We start from the raw sequence: 15,732 nt of genomic DNA, 5'->3' as shown, positions 1-15,732 counted from the left end.
TTGGAATTCTATTTGATGAATATAAACCAATAAACCCAACAACACAAAACACATACCTTGATGTCATCTCTGCTTTTTGGGATGATGAGAGAGAGAGTTGGATGGCCAGATAAACAGTAATTTTAGACTTTTTATATGGATAGTGGGATAGAGAAAATCGAACCGGGATCATTTAATTTGGCCAGATAAAGCGCATGTTGTCAAATAATATGAAAAATTAAGTAAAAATAGTCAAAATTATTATAAAGGTTATTTTTGAATTAACCTCATAAAAAAGATTATTTTTTACAATCTATAACATACTTAAAAAAAGCCCCAATGGGGCTTCCAGAATTAACCACGTGGAGGACAGAGAGAGTGAAAGGGAAAAACTGGTGAAACAAAGGAAGAGAAAGAGAGGGGTGCAAAGGGGTCAGAGTTAACCATGTGAAGGGCAAATAGAGAGAAAGAGGAAAGATGTTGAAGCAAAAAGAGGGGGTGCAAAGAGATCGTGTGTTGCACACGGGTAATATTCTAGTTTCAACTAATTCAAGCTTCAGACGGCCATTCATACTCTCCCTTAAAGGTACCCACTTGTCAAAGCACACCAGCATAAAATCAAAATAAAGCAAAATACATGAAAAAAAAAAAAGGAGCATCATTTAAGTAGATAAGTTCCACGTTTTGCTGAAAGATTAGAAGGTGCAGTTGAGTTGGTACGCAAACGTGGTGAACGCGTCTGGACGCTTTTGCAGTCTGCTTGAGTTCCTTTTGCCTCTTTTTCAAGTGCTCAAAGATTCGCAGTTGGATCGCGCTTACTTGCTGCGTACATACCATGATATGGACTGCTTATGCTTCAGTTTTCTGCCTTCGTTATCTTGCTTAGATTGGTTGGTTTTTTTTTTTTTTCCTTCAGGCTTCTTTTTATTGTATTGCTGTGTTTTTCCTTGTGATGAACTTTCTTGATTTGCTGCCGAAGAAAGAAAACAAAACCATCCTTAATTTCCAACAAGTAACAACGAAACTAAGGATGAAAATATATAACAGGGTTATATTGATCTTCATAAATATCTGGTTCAGTCGGTCAAAGAAATATTTTACTCACTCGTAGTGGCATCAGCAAATGTTGTTGGTGCTACCTTCAGCTTAGGCAGCTTTCTCTTCTTATAGTTAAGCCCTCTAGCTCTGGCCTGTAAATCTCTGACCTCCCTCAAGTAAATCCTCACATCTCTAGCTCTAAAAGGGTTCCCTTCTGGCTTCCCTCCGTGCTCCTCATAAGCGTTGGAAAGCCGGCCAATGATTGCATCAAGGAAGCCCCAGGCTTGTCGGAGAGGACACGTGCAAGGAGCAGGTGGCTGGGGGTTGCCAAAGAAAGGGCAAGTCTGGATGTGGACTTTGGTTTTGCCAAATTGATCAAGGTACCGAAGAAACTCAAGGACATGGGCAGCGCTGCACTGCGAAAGAGAGAGTGGGGGCCTATGGTTTTTTAGGTATTGGCCAAAGGTGTTCCAATCTCTACGCTTTTGGCTCTCATAGCGGGATGGAATGAGAGATGGAGGTGGAGTACTAGTGCTCGAGGCGGGCGTTGTAGTGCTGATTATGTTTTTATCGGTTGCTGCAGTGACTATGGTGTTTGAACAGTTACTGAGGTTCTTTTCTGATGAAAAATCATTTTGCGCGGAATCTTGAAAACTCAGTGCTTGTTGTCGCTGAAATTTAAATAAACCCAATGGATGTTAATGCCCTGGTAGGATTTGACTCGAATTAACAAGATCAAAATACATACACATGAAATATTCAACCTGTATGTGACAATGAGTCCCAAAAAAATCGCAATGAGAAACAAAAACGAATATCTCTATTGCGAAAGTAGAGCAATTGAAAAAGAAAGTGTTGAGGACAAAGCTAATTATTGTTGTGTTGCTCTGCATAATCATAAACACTTACATTGAACTGTGGAGGGATGAAGTAAGGAGGAGACATGGATGGGGGCATACGCCGTGACGGTGATGAAATTGGCTTTGTCACATTATCTGTCATCGTTTTCTCCATCACACAATCTGACAATAACAGCCAACAACTGCCTAAAAACTATTGAGACAGCAAATGAGAAGAAACTCATTAAGTGTCATAAGGAAACATTACCTGGCCAAGGGCCTTTATGTTGTCTTACTACGTCAAGCAATTTTCCATCATCTGCCAATTTTCAAAGGCGCAAGGTTAAAGACCTTCCCTTCTTGTCAATAATGATAAAAGTAATGGAGGGTAGCCAAATATGGAGGAGTGAAATGAAAGAGAAGAGTAAGACACAAATTTTGGTAATATTTTTCTACTATTTCTTTTCTTCCCTTTAAATTTGAAACTTCAATGGGATAGTTTTGGGCATCATATATAATGGGTATATGCTCAAAAGATAAGGTAATGTGCAACTTAGACATAAATCTTTAATAGGGGACATAAGGCAATCAACCATATCAGTTGACAGAACAAAAGCAAGCCAGAGGAGAAGATCAAGGCAATAAATCTTCTACAATCGTAAAATGATTTTCTGATGTAACATATGAATCCAAGTTATAATGTTAGAAAAATTATGTAAGTGAGATAAGTTAATATCACACATCCTTTGTCTTGTATATGTACACCAATGATTAATGAAATTAACTAGGCTCAATGTCTAGACTCTGCAGATTTAAGAAATAGTCGTGGTTGAAAATTGAAATGATTATAAGATAGCTAAACAAATTACCTGTGTACTTTTGGCCTTCATTTTTAATCGTGGCTTCAGAAAGATCTTTGTCTTGTGCCAATTCTGTCATCACATCTTCCTCATTATTGACAGGAGAAAAAATATGCATTAGATAATCTGGCCGAGTTCCCCACTCTGTTTCATTCCACTCTATATCTTCCCACCAATGACTTTCTCCTTTGATCATTTTTAGTTGTTTGCTTGACAATTCTCTTTTCGATAGGCATTTAAGCTTTGGGCAATTATAAAAGCCTATTCTCTCCAATTTTGGTGCGATGAATAGACCATTAAAAATGCTGACCAGTTCAGGGAGGTAAAGAAGAAACAATCTTTTCAAAGTTGGGAGACAAGTATCAGAAATCGGCTTGACAGATTCATGGCTTACTAGGCTGGCGACCTTAGGACAGTCCTCGAGAATAAACTCCTCCAAGCTGACAAAACTTTGAAGCAAAGTATGTGAGAAAATATTTCTCAGCTTGGGGCATGTATGCAATGCTAGGAACTTTAACTTAGACATACAACCATAACGCAGAGGTCCTTTCCAAATACTCCGTAAATTCTTCATGTAATAAAGGCTCAAATACTGCAGTGATTCAAGCACGTTTTCTGCCGAACCAGGGTCAAGTTCGGATCCATCAATAATGGTTTCCATCTCATTACACTCTGCCAACAAGCAACACTTTAGCATCTTCAAATTCTCATTCCCGAATTCAGACAGATTCATTGCATTTGCATGCCGGTCCAAGAAAAAAGAAGTAGAAATCTTGAGTACTTGTCTTATTTGAATTGGGATGTTTTCACCATTCACAAACTTCAAGCATCTGTCCCATTTTCTGAATTCTGCTTCAGCTTCATGAGGTACGCGAGAGATGATTCTCCTTTTATCATAGCCAAGAATAAATCTAAAGCGTGTTAACGAAGGATATATCAGTGAAATAAAATCTAAAAGTTGAACTTTTGGCAGGTACAAGCTAAGACTCCTCAACCCTTTTGAGTTGCATACTCCCTTTACAACAGCTTCCACAGAATCATCCCAGCGCTTGTCTGATGGATCGACATCGATGCTTAATTCAGTCAATTGGGAGAGATTTGAAATTGTCTCAGGGTGAAGTACTAAGTTTGATTGCAATTTCCTTTTGCTAAAGTTTGTATGTCCATAAAAAGATACCTTCAAGAGTCTTAGCTTGACTAGTCTTCCAATGTCAACAGGCAGATTGATGATCTGAGTTTCATCAAGATCAAGCTCCTCAAGATTGTCGAGTTTCCCAACCTGAGGTGATAGTTTCATGAAGAGTTTACATCCTCTTAAGAAGAGCTTTTTCAGTGCAACCAATTTGGGAAGAGATTTTGGCAAAGATTTGATGCTAGTATTGGACAAATCCAGCAGTTGGAGGAGGGGCATGCGTTGGAAGAATAAGGGGGGAAGAGCTCCCAAATCATAGTTCCTTTGCAAACGCAAGACAATCAACGAAGGGCAATTTGGAGACTCTGGCAGCTCAGACACCTTATTATCCATCAAATCAATCTCTTTGCCCACCAATTCTTCTTCCTTTGGTGGCTTACTTAATCCTGATCCACCAACTTCATGACCAAATTCATACATTTTTGTTCAAGTTTTCCACTTGATCAAAAATTTCCCCAGCTGATCTCAACGAATCTTTCCTTCCAAAACTCTCTGCTACTAAAGCATTGATGAGAATCTGAAGAATATGATCTCCTTCATGATGCCTATTGACCATAAAATCCTTTTAATTCAATCTCCATAAAATTAATAAAGACTTCCAAGTGCATTTCTATATATTATTGCATAGTATGAAATTTGCTAACAGCTTCGTTATAAATCACAAATTCTAAAATAAAAATGGCAAAAAATAAAAGAAAGAAAGACTTTAAACAAGATATGCGTCAAAGCTTTTGTCATGATACTTGACATTTAGAAAATATAAATTGTTATTTGTATTGATAAAGATATATAAAACTTACTTCTAAAATAATTTTTTATAAATAATTAAAAAGCACTAACTGAAAATAGCTTAATGTTTTTTAATTATCAATATGAAGATAAAGAAACATATAAATTGCAAAGCAGATGTCCAACGTCTTAGAATATAAATAATAATAATGAAAGACAAAGTTTGTCAATGTGTGCTTGGAAATGTAATGGAAGCCTAAGACCTTCCAGTGAGTGAACCCTGTAATCATACCTTGTGGAACTCAGAGTAGATCATGAGCGAAGCAAACTCACACACACATCAAGGCTAGAGCATAGACATGAAGTGAGAGAAGTAGTATACTCAAAGTTTTGCATATGGAAATAGTAGCTCTGCAAACATCAAAGAAACACATAAAAAGTAATGAAAATGAACTCCACTATTCTGCTTTCATTTTAAAAAATATAGGAGGAGAAAGACAAGAAATAGATCTTTAAGTCCTAGAAAATGACCGCTGCTTGTTGAGAGTATTTCAGACTTCAGAGCTTTTCCTTTTCAAAAGCATACGTCCGATCATAAGCAGGGGCGGAGCGTTTTGATATGCCTGCAAAATTTTTAAACTTTTTTATATATTATGTATTTTTAGATCTTTTGTAAAATATAATTCTAATACTACTTGTTTTCTCTTGGAATTAATGTCTCATTAGATCTTATCTCTAACTTTTCCCACTTTTTATCTTTAACTTTCAAAAACACATAAAAGGTAATGAAAATGAACCCCACTACTCTTTTCACTTTAAAAATATATTAAAGGAGAAAGACTAGAAGTCCACTCTTAGTTGCAAGGCTATTTCCACGTAAAAGCAACCTTACCTAACGTATTTCCAATTCAACTTAAGATTAGATTTATATACAGCTCTTATTTTCCAAGAAAGTTTAAACTTTATAAAAGCATAATATTTTAAAAAATCTTTGAACTATACAAGTAAATTCAAAAAAGGGTCATAATTCTTTTATTGTGTTTAATTAACCATTTATATATTTTTTGAACTGAATAGGCCTTTATGATTAATGATTGACTAACTATTATTAGTAACATTTATGAAAAAAAATATAAAAAGTAATGAAAATGAATCCACTACTCTCCTTTCACTTTAAAAAATATAAAAGGAGAAAGACTAGAAGTCCACTCTTAGTTGCAAGGCTATTTCCACGTAAAAGCAACCTTACCTAACGTGTTTCCAATTCAACTTAAGACTATATTTATAAAGAGCTCTTATTTTCCAAGAAAGTTTATACTTTATAAAAGCATAATATTTTAAAAAATTCTTGAATTATACAAGCAAATTCAAAAAAAGTCATGATTCTTTTGTTACAATTAATTAACCATCTATACTTTTATTTGAACTAAATAGGCTCTTATAACTAGTGATTGACTAACTATAGTAAAAATATCACTTGTCATTTTGATATTCACATGACGCTGACGTGGTGTTAAAATGGAAGGTAAAAAAGGCCATGTAATCATGTCATCATTTCACCTCTGCATATTACATTATCATCCATTACTCTACTTCCACTTTAAAATATAAAATGAGAAAGACCAAAAGTCCACTCTTAGTTGTAAGGCTATTTTCATGTAAAAGCAACCTTACCTAACGTGTTTCCAATTCAACTTAAGATTAGATTTATAAAGAGCTCTTATTTTCCAAGAAAGTTTAAACTTTATAAAAGCATAATATTTTAAAAATTCCTTGAACTATACATGCAAATTCAAAAAAATGTCATGATTCTTTTATTATGTTTAATTAACTCTTGGTCTCAATTAAATGTGCTAGAGGGGGGGTGAATAGCATAATTTGGCTCTTTCAAAAATTGTCTCTAAGTGTAGACAAATGCAGGATAAAAGAAAGAATGAAAATAAAACAAAAACAGAGTAAATAAGATAGCAGATTGATTTGCAACTTTGTTATCATCTTTCTATTCAACTTCAATTACTTTGTCACACATTCTTTCCTCTGCATCAACATGTTCATTCACAAATTCAATTGCTTTTTCATTCACCTCTTCAATTTCTTTTCCACTTCGTAAAGTGATTGCTTTGTATTGTTCCTTACCTTTGGGATTGATTGGTGTGTCACTTGACAAAGCACCTTGGGGTCTACTGTTGATGGAATTTGCAAGCTATCCCATTTGGCTCTCAAGATTTCTCAAGGAGGCTCCATAGCTTTGAATTATAGCATCACTCTTTAATATATATTGCAAGGAAAGTTCTTCTACTTGGGACTTCTTTTCAAGAATTGGTGGTTTAGCTTGTTGTTGAAAACCATGAGGCATGTTGGGTTTTGGATTTGAAGGCCCTGCATTAATCTTTCATGAAAAGTTAGGGTGGTTTCTCTAACCAAAATTATATGTATTGGAGAATGGATTATTTTGCTACTTGTTGAAGTTCCCCACAAACTGGACTGATTTAGAATTATAAGGATATTGATCACTTGAATGGCCATCTCCACACATCTTTCACAGCTTATAAATAAATTTTGATCAGCATGAACTCCCAATGTGTCAAACTTCTTAGATAGTGCAACCACTTGTGCAATTAAGGCATTAAGTGCATCAACCTTATACGCCCTAACAACTTTTCTCGAACCAAACCTTTTTGAAGTCATTGGTAATTATTTGAGGCCATCTCTTCCAACAGATTATAAGCATCTGCAACATTCTTACCTATTGATAACTCTATTATATGGAGTTATTTTGACATATTTTGGAGGCTTAAGTAGCTAGATCTTTGAGATTTTAGCTTCAAATTGTAGGATTTTAGGTGTCTTTCTAGTTTAAGTTTGATTACATATTGAGTAGTTAATTTAAGTTATGTTAGTTAAATTTTATGTTTTTTTGTTTTAAATTACTTTAAGGGTAGTTATTGCTAGTTACTTTTATTACTTTTGTAGGAAATTTGATGAAAATCCGTGGAAGTATGGTGATGGTTTCATTCGTATATATTGCGGTATTTTGACCATATCTCTTTGTAAAGAACTCCAAATGAAGTGATTCTTGGACCACTAGAACGATAAGAGGAAGGGTTACAACTTTTTTGTTGACCACCTTTCCCAGTTTGGATTGAATCTATCAAACCCTATTCTATAAAATAATTACGACGTCATTTACATACTCAATAGAATGTTTACATATTTAGGAAGTTCGAGAAATCGTTAAAAGATGATATTGCCCCTAAAGGTACCATTAAGTCGATTAAGCCTCGAACTAGTTCAAATATGAATTTTAAGGTGAAATTAAGAGTTTCACAATTCAGGGATGACTCAAAATGGTAATTCGGAGTTCGAGGATCAATTTGAAGTCAAACCGAAATTTTTACTATCTAGGGGCAAAATGGTCATTTGCCACTTGGGGACAAAATGAAAATTTTTAGAAAAGATTTTTTTTTGCCCCATTTGACTTATTGGAGTATGATTTGAAGTTTAGAAGTAAAAAATTTTAATTTCGGTATAATTTGGAGTATAGAGGCGAAATGGTAATTTTGCCACTCCGAGGGCAAATCGGTAAATTTTCACTCCCGACACTTGTCAAGACCAAGGGATTTTATTCATCATGAAAATAGATAAACATGAGAAATGTGTGGTGGAGAATTAAAAAATTAAAAGTCAAATATTTAAAATTTGAACCAATAAGGAAATGCCATGTGTCATGTTTTTATTATTTTATTATTTCTTTATAAAAAGGTAAAAAAATCAGCCCATTTCTCCCATAGTGATCAGCCAAACCAGAAGAGAAGAGAAACCAAGGAAGAACAAACCCTAGGTGGGAAAAATCAAAGAGAAAGTGTTAGAATTTAAGGATTTGATCAAGCAAAGGTAAAATTTCTTTGATTTTGCTAGTGATTTACCTTACCCATGCATTTTCTCTTGATTTTCATGGTTAAATTACATGTTTTCATGATGAATTCATGGCTGATCAAAATGGGTATGGAGAGAGAATGATCTTGGATTGGTTTGATTTTTAGGTATGTTAGTGTTTTTAGGTGATTAATGATGTGTAGCATGAAAACAAGTGAAGAAAACCACCAAAGGTTTGGAACCCATCAATAGCCGAATTCTCTAAGTGAATAATGAGGAAGAATGGGATGTTATTCTAGGTGATTTGATTAAGAAATAATAGTTTTTGGTGTAGGAATTAATGAATTATGGAGAGAAAATTAAGTAGGAAAAATCACGGAGTTAGTGTACCATTGTTGGCCGAAAGTTCCAAGAAGAAAAGTGAAGATAAATTTTGCCTAATTGTGTGTTAATTAGTTGTGCTTAGTGAATTAAGGGATTGGAAAAGAAATAGAGCAAGTTGGAGTGAAATTGGACGCATTGGCCAATTTATCGAATGAAAAATTGACTTAGGCCAATACCGGATTTAGATGGCTACCCGTGCATTTTTCATTTCATATCATGCATATATATCGAGCTTGAAATAGCTTATGACTATTAGACACGATTTAATTAGAATATGTGTCATGGATTATAGCTAGGTGGTGAGCTATTAGATGAAGGTAAAGGACTGTACCCGCGGACTGAAAATAGGAGTATTTCTACTTCTAATATTGTGAGTAAACTTATTATCGTCTTAATTATCTAGAGTGGTTTTATACAATTGTGTGATTTTATAGAAAATGGGTTTAAATGGTAAATTACTACGTTTTAGGAGAAATTGTGATTTTATAAATTTTCTGGAAAATTGAATACTGGTTTTGAAAATAGAGTAATTGGAGACTGCCTACTTGTGTTATAAATTGTGTTTTAAATTATATGGCTTATAGCAATATGTGAGCATGAATGGCAAAGTCTGTGTTTGTATCAAAATTATATATACTACGTATTCAACCTTGAGAGGCTAGATTGCAAAAAATTACCATGTCATGCAGATAAGGATTTTATAAATCAAGTGGTAGATAAAATAAAGATTAGTTACTGCAGTGGCGAGGTTCCGTGGACCAGCCTATTAGAGGGACATGGTAAACTCCTTTATATTCTCACCTCAGTCGTAGAGGCGTGTAGGGTATCTCCTAAGGTGGGCTTTTTGAGTGCACTTCATGTGGACCACCGCGTGAGAGTGAGACTCAGCCAACACCAAGGAACGACTATGTATCAAATGCAAAAACATGTTTATGGGTATGGGACATTTAACAACCTTGGAGGTCTCAGTGGGATACCTTGACGAAGGTTACCGCGAGAATGATTTTAGCAGGAGCCAAGTTTTGTGAGATATATAAGCCATGTTGATTAATTGAGTAAACTGAATATTCATGTTATGAAACATATATTAGAAAAGAATATTTTAATTCGTCTCCATTTACTCGTCTTTAGATAGTTTAGATGGTGTCTGTTTACTCACTAGGATTATGTAATCATAATCTCACCCCTTTTCCTATCCATTTTTCAGGCTCAGGACAGTTTGTTGATAGTTGATTAAGACGAAAATTAATCTCGGACTTGCATCCTAGAAAGTAAGGGTTCGTAGCCCTACATCTTCTTGGTCAGTTGGAGGCCCACGTGTCACTATAAAAGTAATTTTATACTTCAGTTATCTGATTTAAAGTATGTATGAACATATTTATCTTTTACACCATGTTTTTGGCGGGTTTTGGTATTTTTGAAGAAAAATGACGAAAATGCCCTTGTGAGCCAAAAAAATAATATTTTATTACTTTGATTTGGAAACGACTTATGATTTTCTTGAAATGTGAGATTTAATAACTGTCACTCACCGGGGAGATGCGGAAGCTGATGCTAAGCCTTACGGGGTTTCAATCGGCATTCGGGGTAATGAGTGCCTATCGAGATGTCATGACGGTTGTCACGGGCTCTATGGGAGTTCCGGGTCGTGACAAAATCATAGTCAAAATATATGTCTAAGTCAAAGCACTGCAGTAGTATGCATGGACTGAACATGATGCGGTATTTGGAGCTTATCGTTCAATCTCAAAGTCCAATTGATGTGATTCTTGAGCCATTGGTTAAGAGATAGGGCTAAAACTTTCATATTTATTACTTTTCCTAGTTTAGAGCAGATCAGGGTGAAAATCACATTCAAATTTGATAGACTGTCGTAGAGCTAAAAGAACAAGGCTGTAGCGCTGGTGAAATGAAGCACACCACATTTTCCCAAGAGCTCAGCGTTGCAGCGCTGAATAAGCAACACCTATTTAAGTAGCGATTTTCCAAAAATAAAAAAATTGATAAGATTTTAAAAATTAGGTTACTTAAAGCCTATTTAAGGGACCTTTTTCATAGATTTTAAGAAAGGGCAACATGCAACTATTCTGGAGATTTGGAGCCAAGAACAAGGCAAGAAAACAAAAGAAATTGAAAGAGAATTGAGATTGCAAAGCTTCAATAATTAGTTTCTTTCTCTACTTTTGTGTTTTTTTTATTTTCTTTGACTTAGATTCATGGCTAAATTTCTTTGGATATTGTTTTTATTAGATATTATGAGCCAAATTATCTTTTCTATGATTGTGGTGGATTGCAACACGTAGTTTCTTTTTTATTTATCATGAATGGGTGTAGTTTTGCTTATTTGAATATGTTCTTAATGCTTTTGATTGTCTGATCAACAATTAACTGATTTGTGAATCTAATTGAGACTCGACAGAGAGATTTTATATTGGACTAAGGTTTGAATAATGATGTACACGTCATTTAGGTGATCTGATTCGCAATTCGGGTAGACATACGTCAATTGCCATACATAGCTACATTATGACACTTGCTTAATAAACTTAATTTAATTGATTCCTATAGACATATAGTGAACTAATTAAGTTAATTATTTGTACAAGCAACTCGACAGAGACTTGTCCATAGCTTTAGATTCTAGGTTAGTAAAACCACTCAAGAAAGATTAATAACAAGATAAGCTGGTATCAGATAAAATGCTGAATGAACCCATAATCCTAGATTTTAATATATAGCTTTTCTCAAGTGAATTTTTAGTTTCTGTTAATTAATTTAGTGGTTGCTTTCATTTAGTTTTAATTAATTTTCTAAAACATCAAGTTGCTTGAATAAGATTAATTTGTTATAATTTTAATACTTAGTGAAGAATTAAAAGCAAATCCCTGTGGGATCAATTCTAGACTTATTGTCTATATTACTTGTTCGATATGTATACTTGCATATGCAAAATCAACAACACATATTAATACCCCACCAGCAACAGCATTAATTGTGGTTTTTATCAAACCAACCAGCCCATTGTAGAATGTCTGAACTTGCAATCAATCAGGAATCCCATGATGTAGACATCTTCTTAATAGTTTTTTAAATCTCTTCCAAGCTTCACATAAGGATTCACCTTCAAATTGAGTGAATGGGGTTATATCATTTCTCATTTTTGCAGTATTAACAGGAGGAAAGAATTTTGCTAGAAACTTTTGAGCCAAGTCCTCCTATGTAGTAATAAACCCATTGGGCAGTGAATTAAGCCAGCTCTTTACTTTATCCTTCAAAACAATGAAAATAGTCTCAATTTAATAGCATTATCAGTTACCCCATTGTATTTGAAGGTATCACAAATTTTCAGAAAATTCACCAAATTAGAATTAGGATCATCATTAGGTAACCCACCAAATTGGACTGAAGACTGAATCATCTGAATCTAAGTTAGTTTAATTTCAAAATTATTTGCATTGATAGACGATCTTCTAAGGCATTGGTACAAACCTTGCAAAAGAGGAACATGATAATCCCGCAATGCTTTATTTTCTTCGAGAACTAGATTAATTGCATTATTGCCATTGTTGCTGTTATCCTCAATCATTGTCTGATTTAAAGTTGCAATTTGAAAATTTTTCCTTCGACGTCTTCTGAAAGTTCTTTCTATCTCAGGATCAAAAGGAACAAGATTCAAGTTGTTTCTTTTTTGCATACAATGACCAAAGATATCTACAGGCAAACAAAAACTTATATTAAAACAAGAAAAATAAAATTTGAAGTAAGACTGAATTGCTTGGTATTAGTATTACTAAAAATTTTAGAAACAATTCCCTAGCAACGACGCTAAAAACTTGTCAGTTAAAATTTTGCTATGCAAGTATACATATTGAATAGGTAATATATAAGTAAGCAGAGTATCGATCTCACAGAGAATTGATATAAAATTTTATTAAGTATTAAAATTAGAACAATTTAATCTTATCCAAACAATCAAAATCAAATAACTAAATTAATTAACTAAAACTAATTAACCAAAATTTAAACTAAAAAGAAAGATCAAAGTAATATCAACTTGGGTAAAAAAAAATCAAACAAGCCAAAGATTACAATATCCCTCATATTTAATCTAAATCTTACCTCTCTTCCTTAACTTATTTCACTAGATTGAATTGTTAACCTAGAGTCATCAATTATCTATAAGGGTTTCCCAACTTATCTTATAAAAATATCTATTTTAACAAAACACTATATCCCTATATGAATTGAAATTAAAATTAATTTATTAAGTTCAAGCTCTAATCTAGCTACATATGGCATATAGGTATGTCCCTATCCTATACGCAAAACAATTATTATGATCATATACTATCCCAATTTTAGTCTATACTAAACTCCCTTTCCCAAGTTTATTTAGATTCATAAATCAATTTAATTTATGATGAAGCAATTAAAAGTATTAAGAACAAATTGGAATAAAGAATTCAAATCCCATTAAAGATAAGGAAGAAAGAGATTAAAAATTTAGGTTACATGTGAATTCAATTGTAATCCTAGAAAAAGAAAATTAGCTACTCATAATTGCAAAGACAAATAAAAATATGTGAAGTTTAACCATTAAGAGTAACAAGAAAAATAAAAGCTAAGGAAGCAAACAAAGCAAATATTTACAACCTTGTTCTCCAAGTTTGAGCCTCAACTTCTAACTTGTTAAATCTTTTAAGGTTGTTTAACCTAATCTCTCTTAAAACATACTATATATATTAACAATCTTAACCTAGAAGTCCTTAAGTTAACCTACTAATTCTAACTATTAGGCTTAATAGTGCAATGAGGCTCAAACATCAATTGTCAGCTTTAAAATTGTCATTCTCATAATAGTGCGCCTAGTCATCTTCCAATGCAATTTTCTCTATCTTCAAAGTAGAATTGGGCAAAGTGATCTCATGAAAGTTGTAGCTTTGTCTCTTAACTTTCCAATGGTCCAAGAATCACATCATCTAGAGTTTTGTAGCACTAGTTATGGTCAAAACACTGAAGCTCATACAAGCAAACTTTCGACTCTTTCAGCACCTTACTTTCCAAAATTAAGTCCAATTCCATTAATTCTTACAACAATATAAAACTAATAAATAATAACCAAATTAAAAGAAATAAACATATAATTAAATAACTCACTTAACAATAAACTAATTATAAAAATAACTAAAAAGAACTAAATTATAATTGAAAATTAAAGACTTAGCTAATATTTATTAACAAAATTAGAGTAAAATAATTTTATAAAATAGAATTAACAAATAGATTGATGAAGAACAAGAAAAAAAGTGAATACCCGAACATTTGACTCATTGATTGGTGCATGATCCCCTACCTAAAGAGTAGGGTACGAATCTCCCTTCTTTCAATTAAAAAAAGGTGAAGTGATTTGGGAAAATTATTTTTATTTAATTAATTTTTAAAATCTTTTTAATATTTACTATTAATTTCTTGATATGCTTTTTTTACCTCATGGTGTTGAGAGTTAATGACTGATAATGTACAATGTATAATCATAAATTGTCACTGTACCAAATATTAATCCTAATAAATATTCCTCCCTTTCTATTATGTTGGAATGATTATTTCATTCTAATCCATATCTTCACATCGTGTATTGTGTGATTTGTAGCCTAGGGTTGTTAATGGGTAGGGTACCTATACATTCTCACTACCTTATAATTACCCTAATCTGTTTAAAAACTCAATTAGATGAAAAATTATTAAAATATTATTCACGGGTACCCAATTACCCGAACCCGAATCCATATTTATATACAATAATATTTCTCCTACATATTTCATATAATTAACTACTAATTAAATTAATAAAAACACAAATAATAAAATTTAAATGTAAATAATCAAAAACTTATAGTGTGTTTATAAATGAACATAATATATAATGCAAATCAATATTATTTTATTGTTTAGTAATTATTAACTTATATGATAGTAATTATATTCTTTATAAATGAAAATAATATACAATCTAAAGTGTATGTATTAAAAGACATTACAAGTTATATACTATAAAATGTGCATGTATATTACAATTAAAAATTTTATAAGTTATAATTTTTATAATGATAACATAAGTAAAAAGCAAATATATTTATATTTAATGTTTTATATATATTAAAAGTATTTTTGTGTGTATATATAATAGTAATTATATTCCTTATAAATGAACTCAATGTATATAAAGTATAGATATTAAAAGACATTACAAGTTAATTTAATCATAATTTTATTAATTAATTTAATTAATTATATGAATTTGTCCTTAATTACATGAAATTAAAAAAAATAACTAAGTTTCAAAACTATTCTAATCTCACAACTTCTTTTTACATAGTTAAGTTTATATAAACAAAAGTAAATATATTATTTAGTAATTATTAATTTATATAATAGTAATTATATTTTTTATAAATGAACATAATATATAATATAAAGTATATGTGTTAAAAGACATTGCAAGTTATTTACTATAAAGTGTGTGTGTGTGTGTGTGTGTGTGTGTGTGTGTTATAATTAATAATTTTACAAATTATATTTTTTGTAATTTTAACATAAAATAGAAAGTAAATATATTTATATTTAAAGTATATATATACTAAAAGTATTAGCATATATATAATATAGTAATTATATTTCTTATAAATGAACTCAATGTATATAATGTACATATATTTAAAAACATTCCAAGTTAATTAATAATCATAGTTTCATGAATTAATTTAATTAACTATATGGGTTTATCTTTAATTACATGAAATTAAAAAAAATAGTTAGATTCCAAAACTATTCTAAT

The 15,732-nt window shown here is 32.2% G+C and overlaps 1 protein-coding gene across 3 annotated transcripts; it reads right to left on the bottom strand.

Moving 5' to 3' along the window:
- Positions 441-5,277, bottom strand: LOC18586920 (disease resistance protein At4g27190). Of its 3 annotated transcripts, none has more exons than XM_018128550.1 (7): positions 5,169-5,277; positions 4,930-5,048; positions 2,726-4,442; positions 2,125-2,175; positions 1,927-2,039; positions 1,085-1,688; positions 441-949 (listed from the first exon to the last, which is right to left on the bottom strand). In XM_018128550.1, exons 3-7 carry the CDS (start codon positions 4,326-4,328, stop codon positions 795-797), a joined length of 2,526 nt encoding a protein of 841 aa, XP_017984039.1. In that variant the 5' UTR covers positions 4,329-4,442; positions 4,930-5,048; positions 5,169-5,277; the 3' UTR covers positions 441-794. The 3 variants fall into 3 exon arrangements, with proteins under 3 accessions (XP_017984039.1, XP_017984041.1, XP_017984040.1); XM_018128552.1 differs by having other exon boundaries at positions 1,927-2,012; XM_018128551.1 differs by lacking the exon at positions 5,169-5,277 and having other exon boundaries at positions 4,930-5,110.

The sequence above is a fragment of the Theobroma cacao genome, chromosome 10 (genome assembly GCF_000208745.1).
Source record: "Theobroma cacao cultivar B97-61/B2 chromosome 10, Criollo_cocoa_genome_V2, whole genome shotgun sequence".
Taxonomy (NCBI): domain Eukaryota; kingdom Viridiplantae; phylum Streptophyta; class Magnoliopsida; order Malvales; family Malvaceae; genus Theobroma; species Theobroma cacao.
The sequence above is the reverse complement of the archived record's forward strand: the minus strand, read 5'-3'. Positions and strand labels throughout refer to the sequence as shown.